The sequence below is a fragment of the Camelina sativa genome, chromosome 14, assembly GCF_030686135.1.
Source record: "Camelina sativa cultivar CO46 ecotype springtype chromosome 14, ASM3068613v1".
NCBI lineage: Eukaryota > Viridiplantae > Streptophyta > Magnoliopsida > Brassicales > Brassicaceae > Camelina > Camelina sativa.
The window spans coordinates 31,681,591-31,688,997 of NC_141893.1; the positions used below are offsets into that span (position 1 = coordinate 31,681,591).

The 7,407-nt window shown below is 34.1% G+C and overlaps 3 protein-coding genes across 3 annotated transcripts; 1 reads left to right on the top strand and 2 right to left on the bottom strand.

Moving 5' to 3' along the window:
- Window positions 1-206: 206 nt before the first annotated feature.
- LOC104742769 (uncharacterized) lies at window positions 207-1,660 on the bottom strand. Its single transcript, XM_010463812.3, has 3 exons — window positions 1,466-1,660; window positions 1,174-1,320; window positions 207-1,079 (listed from the first exon to the last, which is right to left on the bottom strand). The coding sequence occupies exons 1-3, from the start codon at window positions 1,520-1,522 to the stop codon at window positions 939-941; spliced, it is 345 nt and encodes a 114-aa protein (XP_010462114.1). The 5' UTR covers window positions 1,523-1,660; the 3' UTR covers window positions 207-938.
- A 1,517-nt stretch (window positions 1,661-3,177) lies between these two features.
- LOC104742770 (late embryogenesis abundant protein 7-like) lies at window positions 3,178-4,225 on the top strand. The gene is made up of 2 exons (XM_010463813.2): window positions 3,178-3,347; window positions 3,591-4,225. The coding sequence occupies exons 1-2, from the start codon at window positions 3,291-3,293 to the stop codon at window positions 4,041-4,043; spliced, it is 510 nt and encodes a 169-aa protein (XP_010462115.1). The 5' UTR covers window positions 3,178-3,290; the 3' UTR covers window positions 4,044-4,225.
- Window positions 4,226-6,580: 2,355 nt separating this feature from the next.
- LOC147928880 (uncharacterized) lies at window positions 6,581-7,036 on the bottom strand. The gene has a single exon (XM_087486305.1). The coding sequence runs from the start codon at window positions 7,034-7,036 to the stop codon at window positions 6,581-6,583; it is 456 nt and encodes a 151-aa protein (XP_087342431.1).
- Window positions 7,037-7,407: the final 371 nt, after the last annotated feature.

The window sequence follows — 7,407 nt, forward strand, 5'->3', positions numbered from 1 at the left end:
ATGAATTTGAAATGCCAAAGTCATTTAACTCAAAGACCGATGACATTTGCAAGATATTCTATTTTTAATATGGTATTAAAGTTTTTTAAACATTATATTAGTTTTCATTAGTTGAAAATCAACTGTTATATATATGTGATTTTTTATTAATCAAGTTTAGTTATATAAAAAACACTATTATTGTATGTTCAAAATATAAAACGATGTTTGGTATAAAACCTTATTATAGTAATTGTTGATACGAAAAACAACAATTAAATCGATTCGGAAGTGAAATAAGATCTGGACGGACTTTCAGTTTAAATCAACAATAACAATAAAAAATGATGAACTGGATTTTATATTGAGTTTCTATCTGTTTTTTCCTCTCCAAAATTACATAGCCTTTTTCCTATCAACCCTCGTATATTTGAACAGAAAGCAACTTCAAGACTATCTCTTTTATTCTCTCCGATGATCTCGGCTTGTTATCCCCCGATCTCCTCCAGAATCTGACTCCACACTCCTTCATCGGTGGGATCTTCTTCCTGGACTCGCGGCGGGCCCGCTTCAACGAACAAATAACTAATTCATATTGGGCTTCTTTCGTGGGTCTTATGGTCGTCGAAACCCAACACCAACAGTAATATAACATATTATTTATGTTCGATTAAAGAAGTAGATCACTACCCCTGGACTAATAATCTACATTGAGATGAGATTTTTTTTCTTCTTATATAATAAATCAATAATATTATTATAGAGTTACTAAGTTATAACGTAAACACCCTCACTCTAGGGGGTGGGGGAGGATAAGACATGTAAACATGTCTCCAACTTACAATAATAACATACCCAAAATTTAGAAATTTGAACAAAACAAGCAATAAAACATTTTTTTTTTCTTGGTGTCGAAAGGATCTGTGATCTGTCCATTTATTCGTAAATATATTTTCCTTTCAAATATTCTTGGAGCCGGGTTTGCCCAGGCGGTTCGAACCAGCCGGGCTGCTAGGGCTGTTTGTGGTCGGACTCATCCCGAGAGTGTTCTTCACAGCGTCGGCTGCTCCCTGTGCCATGTTCTTCACTTGTCCACCAGTCTACGCACCAAAATCAGTAAAAAATATGTTAATGCATATAATAAATGTCTCTTTAATTAATAAAAATGAGAAAAAAGAGAGAGAAAAAAAAAACCTGTTGGATGACACTAGAAGCCTGGGAAATTAGAGAAGGGTTGTTCTGATCATGTTCTGATGATGCGTGTAGCTGTGAGTGAGTTTGGTGATCTGCATTTTGGTTCATTGCATGTGAAACGTTGTTCAAGTACTCTTCCTTCTTCAGCTATAAACACAAAAAAAAATATTATTATTATTGATGTATCCTCACAAGATAAGATATTGAGTCAAAATTTCATAAATAGAATAGCGTATGTTAAAGCATTAGCGTCTGTATTTACAGTAATCTACTGAATGATGTTTATTTGTACCTGAACCTGACCCGTGACTTCTCCGGCTTCGTGGCTCAATTGCTGGCTCGACGACATCTTCTTGGTTGATCGGTGAATTTCTAAATCAGTTACGATTGTAAGTTTGTAGAATACTTGATGGGATTGATATTCGTTATATTGGTATTTATACGACTCGAAAATGTCGTATATTTTAGTAAAATCCTAAATCTAAGCATTATACTAACATGTGGAAAATAAAACTATCGACGATTGAGATGGCTAATTTTTTTGTGGATGTGAAAGTTTTTAGGACGTATTACCCTAACGTTGCTTGGAAGGAGGATGACCGGCAAAAGGGAAATCTCAAACCTTTTTTTCCGGTCGCAACATTTTTTTCTTCTATTGTTGTCAAAAAGGCCTTTTATTCATGTTATCATGTATGCATATATTCCATCGTAACTAAACATCAAGTCATCAAGAAACAAAACTACAAAGCACTTTTTTAATGAATAAAAATATTATTATATGCACTAATTAATCTTGCAGTTATAATAAACACGGATAAACATATGAAATTCAAAGAGTAAATTATATTCTTCTGTATTAGTTTTAGCACTCAGTTTATTTCATTTTATTTTCTACACGAACAACATTTATTCATGTATTCGTTTGACATAATTTTAAAATAAATTATCAGCTCATTTGATAATTAAGAGAAATACCCTAAAATAGCACTAAAACAAGTTTTATGAATAATTATAGCACATATTTCATAAATTTTCAAAAATAGCACTATTTAACAAATTAAAATATTTAAAATTAGTTTTAAGAATTATTTTTTTAGGTTTGGATTCTTAATTTCATATTTAGAGTATAGTTTTGAGGTGTAGGATTTAATATTTTTGAATTTAAAATTTAAAATTTAATTTAAAATTATTAATTGGTGTTATTTTTAGAATTTTAAAAATGTTGTGCTAAATTTAGAAAAAAAATTATTTTAATGTTATTTTTAAGAATTTCTATTTAAACTGTATAGACATGCTGACACCAATTATAGTTTAATAGTTGGAAAGGTCCGATCGATTTAAAGAATGGTTGATGAAAATTGAAAAAATGATTTGAACAAAATTGAGTTGGAAAATATTTAACCCATTCGTCTCCAAAATAGTGGTTGAATAAGTTGAACATTTTTACTATAAAATTAGTTTATTTTTTTTTTTAATTTTTTAGATTAAATAGATTTTTTCAATTTTTTCAACTTCTTTGAATCAAATAGTAAAACTTGATTGAATAATTTTTTTAACTCACTTAACCTTTTGATCTGTACAACCATTTGCATCCATAGAGTTTAATTCTTCGTATCAAGCTAAAAGAAACTTTTTAAAATAACGTTGAGTAATCGAGTGCATGTAAAAATTATTTTATATACTTGATTTCTTTTAAAAAAAGTAATATGTAGTGCGCAATGACGGTTACGTATAGCGTAATTGAGTACATGAATATCCGGTATCCGGTAACGTGCGTCACCACGTGTCTAGTCTAGCATCTTCGGTAACTCAGGTTAGCATGACGTGGCATATCAGCACTGGCCGTCATCAGAACGAGAAACCTAACTCTTAACACTCGCACATAACTCCAAGTTTCGAAACTTCGTCACTTCAACCTAACCAGGACACGTAGCTACACACATGTCGAGAATCTGCAACAATTTCTTGTTCTCACGCCGACCAAGTTTTGCTATAAATACTTCTAACGAACGAGTCGGAGACAATTCACATTTTCCAAACACAAAAGCCACAGGATCTAAAGAAAAGCGCTTAAATATCAAGAAAAGTTTTGGTTTCGAATTTTCGAAAGAGTTAAGATGACGTCGCATCAAGAACAAAGTTACAAAGCTGGTGAAACTAGAGGCAAGGCTCAGGTACTAATGATTTATATGTTCTTTCTTTGTAACAGTACTATTATTTTTATTTTTTTGGCAAAAAATCAAAAAAAAAATTATTTTTAGGTTGAAAAGAAAAACAAAATGATTGTGGAGTTATAATTTTATGATGTATCGTGTTAGTTGGTTGGTTGTTAAAAAAAAAAGTACCTTGATATTTGATTAAAAAGGAAATTAAAGTCATCTGATTGATATTTTTAATGATCAAATCTTGAACTGCAGGAGAAAACAGGGCAAGCTATGGGGGTGATGGTAGAGAAAACACAGGCAGCTAAGGACAAAAGTCAGGAGACAGCCCAAACAGCCCAACAAAAGGCTCATGAAACGGCTCAGTCTGCTAAAGACAAGACGTCTCAAGCTGCACAAACAACTCAACAGAGAGCTCAAGAGTCCAAGGACAAAACGGGAAGCCACATGTCCGAAACCGGAGAAGCAATCAAGAACAAGGCACATGATGCAGCGGAATATACCAAAGAGACTGCAGAAGTTGGTAAGGAGAAGACAAGTGGGATCTTGGGCCAGACTGGTGAGCAGGTGAAGCAGATGGCTATGGGAGCCACTGATGCAGTTAAGCACACTTTAGGGCTTGGCACTGATGAAGGAAACAAGGAGCATGTTTCTTCAGCTCCAAGTACTACTACTACAACCGCTACTCATGAGACACAGAGGAAGTAAAGAAGATGATCAAGATTTGTTTTGCGTTGGAGTTTTCATGTTTGTTTTCTTTGATTACTGTTTGTTGTGTTTGATCAAGATCCTTGTTGTTGTTTATTGGGTTTGAGTTGTACTTTTACATAATGGTATATACTGGAGACTTGCTGTTTTAGGCCGGTGAATAAATTAATTATTTTCGTTTTTTTTAGTACGTAAATAACATTATCAAAAGTTTCAATATATAATTTATATATATAGTGTATCAAATATAGTCACATTATAAAACGGAAATAAATTTATTAAAAATATAGCAAATATAATATTAATGTTTGTATGATAAATTATAATATAAAAAAAACAGTGACGGATCCTGGAAAAAAAATAATATAGAACATACAAATATATATATATATCAAATATATATATATATATATATATATATATTTGTCAAAGTACGTTTTATAACTTAACAAACAACAACACCCAGCAATGGTGAGAACCCTGGAGAGTCAACGTTTTTACACCACACATGAAAAAACAGAGCAATTTTAGATTACAAAGCAGTTATATAATTACAAAGCAGTTATATAATAACTATTGGATAATGGGGGATAAGGTCGACTCCATATCATGCACAATAAGACCAAAATTTCAATAAAAATTATTGGGTCAGGTTTTAAAGCATTTGTCATAAGTTTGGGGGATAAGGTCGACTCCATATCATGCACAATAAGATCAAAATTTCAATAAAGATCATTGGGTCAGGTTTTAAAGCATTTATCATAAGTTTGAGATGTGAAAGTAATCAACTTATCACCCCATCATCATCAAAAAGATTGCAGTTAAAGATCTTCATGAATTTCTTCTATAACATTTTTTTATCATTTGTTCAGCAGACCAAAGCACCAAAAGGTGTATCAAAAGCATCCACTTTCTTGATATGAAAAGTGAAAATTATTACCTAGTTCAAACTAAAAACCTAACACAAAAAGTGAAATCTCAGAGACAAAGAAACTGATCATTCTCTAAGATTAGATGATTCAGTCGTCTTTCAAGGATATTCATGTTCAGTCGGATAAAACCTTAGTCCAGGATCCTTTCAGCGTTGGCGAGTGTTTTTCTCTGGCTCTTAACTGTACTTGCTTTCCTTTTCTTCATTTAGAACACTCCACTTTCCATTTTAGCTTTAGCTTTCCCTCGGTTAGCTTCTTTCGCCTTTGAGGAGACTCCTAAAAAGTCTGAACTTGATTAAGTCTAGTTCGAAGAGGATAGGCAGCTAAAAATTCCTCCAGATTAGGCCCAGGAGCAGAAGGTCTTGGTGGTTGTGAGAGAGGAGAGTAAGAGGAGATCTCAGAACTTGGAGATGTATAATTCCGTCCAGAAAGCTATAAATGTTTGACCCCTCTCCTTCTTCAAAAGCAGGAGCTATTGGGACGCTAAGGATGTCCTCTTGATAACCCGGTGGAACAAGATACAGGCAGTGCGAGGAGTCATGGTTGATGCGAGAACAGTTAGAACAAATCCTCTTGAGCTTTTCGTACTCAAACCCTAACATGGCCCCTTCTCCGGATTCGAATCTAACTCTTCTAAAAAAACGCAGACGGTCTGTGATGCCAATTCCTATCTTTAATCTAATAAAAGAAATCTGCGAAGTAGTCTTCTCATTGAAATGCAGTTCAACAACCTCACCAAGAGTTTTCGCAATAAACTTAACCGATTCTTCTGAGACATAAGGCTAAGGAATACCTCTGATTTGGACCCAAAGATCAATACTAGTGAGAAAGTCAAGCTCAGGAAAGTCTTCCCACCTTTTCAAAGCAACAAACCAGTCGTCAACCACCCAATGTCCCCTTCGAAGAACTGCAGACAGATCCACTTCTGAACGAAACAAAAACTGAACATAGCTGTCATCTAACACACGACCATGAACCCGAGAAGCTATACCCCAGAGGTGAGGTAAGGAGAAGATTACACGTCTAGGGTTTTGTTCTCTAGGGTTAAGAAGTCTCCCAATCAAGCTAACTCGTTTCCTGGCTAAAACCCCAACATAAGTGACATGAGGAATAAACAGTTTAGGGTCATGTCTACCCAGAACCATATATTGCAGGTCATTCCACAACTCGTCAGACATAAGAAAAGGAGGGAAAAGAAAGGTAAAGAAAGGTAATAGAGGTATATGAAGACATAAGAATGTAATATATAGGTGGAAGGAATTTGTAAAATATTTAACTTTTAACTTAAGAAGTAAGAGATAAGGCTCAAAAAGTCAAAGCAGACAAAAAAAGGAGGGTAAACCAAGGTAAGAGATGATTATCAAAATAATTACCGCTTAGCAATGAAGATCTTTTGTTTTTGTTTTTTGTGAAAGGTTAAAACACGCACTGTAGATAAAATTCTTAATAGATATATATATATATATATATATAGATAGATAAAATAAGAAAGGGGGATACTCGTTAATGTACAGTGATGGGCAACAAGTTGGAGTCATGTATCATTCCCCGTTCATGGTAAAAAAAACTGGTTAGCCAAATAGGAGCTCCACGAGCCACATAAGATTAAGAAGATAACCTTAGGTCCAAAGTAACAATTTGAGCAATTAGTAAGGCTCCATTGTTGCAGTCTATTGGTTCAAAAAGCAGAAACCAGTTTGGTTTATCTTTACCAAGCATAATGAGCGGAGAGATATAACTTACTAATTCTGGCCATTGACTAGGATTGTGCATAGCTTTGATAATCTCCATAGTAGATGCACCAAAATTCACATTCTCCAAATGCAATCTTGACATGCTTTCCAACGCCCATTCCCAGCTCTTAATTTTGGCTTCAAAAACTGAAACAACAGATGAAAAGGATCTTCTGCTATGAAGTATAACATTACCATCATGATCTCTTAGCACCCACGAAGCACCAGATAAACATAACCTTTTAGACCAAGAGAACCCAATATTACACTTTACTTCTCCCTGAGCAGGCGGATGCCATCTCTCTTTCAGCAGTATGGTGGTATTCATATGAGAAATATCCTGACTATGCAACTAAAGACCATTCTTTAATGACATCCAAAGCTTTTTGCATTACAACATCCGGTGACATAGCAAAAATTTCAAAGAGAAGGCCGTTCCAATTTTTCCATAAATGCCATAGAATCCAAGCAAAAGCTGACTTAAGATCATTAAGAGAATTTCCCATTTTCTTCAAGCTAAAAAGATGATACATATTTTCAAAAATCGAGTTCCCGAAGCCCATATACGGTGATGGAATGTTCGATAAAGCTCAAACTTGTCTTGCAAAGGGACACATGAAGAGGATGTGATTAACTGATTCAACCTCTGCATCACAGAACATACACCCATAAAAATTTCTTAATGCTCTTGTTTTCAAT

What these genes read in the sequence shown, in the direction of transcription:
- LOC147928880 (XM_087486305.1), bottom strand. Translation starts at nt 7,036, where the DNA reads ATGAATACCACCATACTGCTGAAAGAGAGATGGCATCCGCCTGCTCAG.
- LOC104742770 (XM_010463813.2), top strand. Translation starts at nt 3,291, where the DNA reads ATGACGTCGCATCAAGAACAAAGTTACAAAGCTGGTGAAACTAGAGGC. An exon ending in AAACTAGAGGCAAGGCTCAG is followed by an intron (nt 3,348 to 3,590) that starts GTACTAATGATT and finishes CTTGAACTGCAG; the next exon opens with GAGAAAACAGGGCAAGCTAT.
- LOC104742769 (XM_010463812.3), bottom strand. Translation starts at nt 1,522, where the DNA reads ATGTCGTCGAGCCAGCAATTGAGCCACGAAGCCGGAGAAGTCACGGGT. An exon ending in AAGTCACGGGTCAGGTTCAG is followed by an intron (nt 1,321 to 1,465) that starts GTACAAATAAAC and finishes TTGTGTTTATAG; the next exon opens with CTGAAGAAGGAAGAGTACTT. An exon ending in CTTCTAGTGTCATCCAACAG is followed by an intron (nt 1,080 to 1,173) that starts GTTTTTTTTTTC and finishes TTTGGTGCGTAG; the next exon opens with ACTGGTGGACAAGTGAAGAA.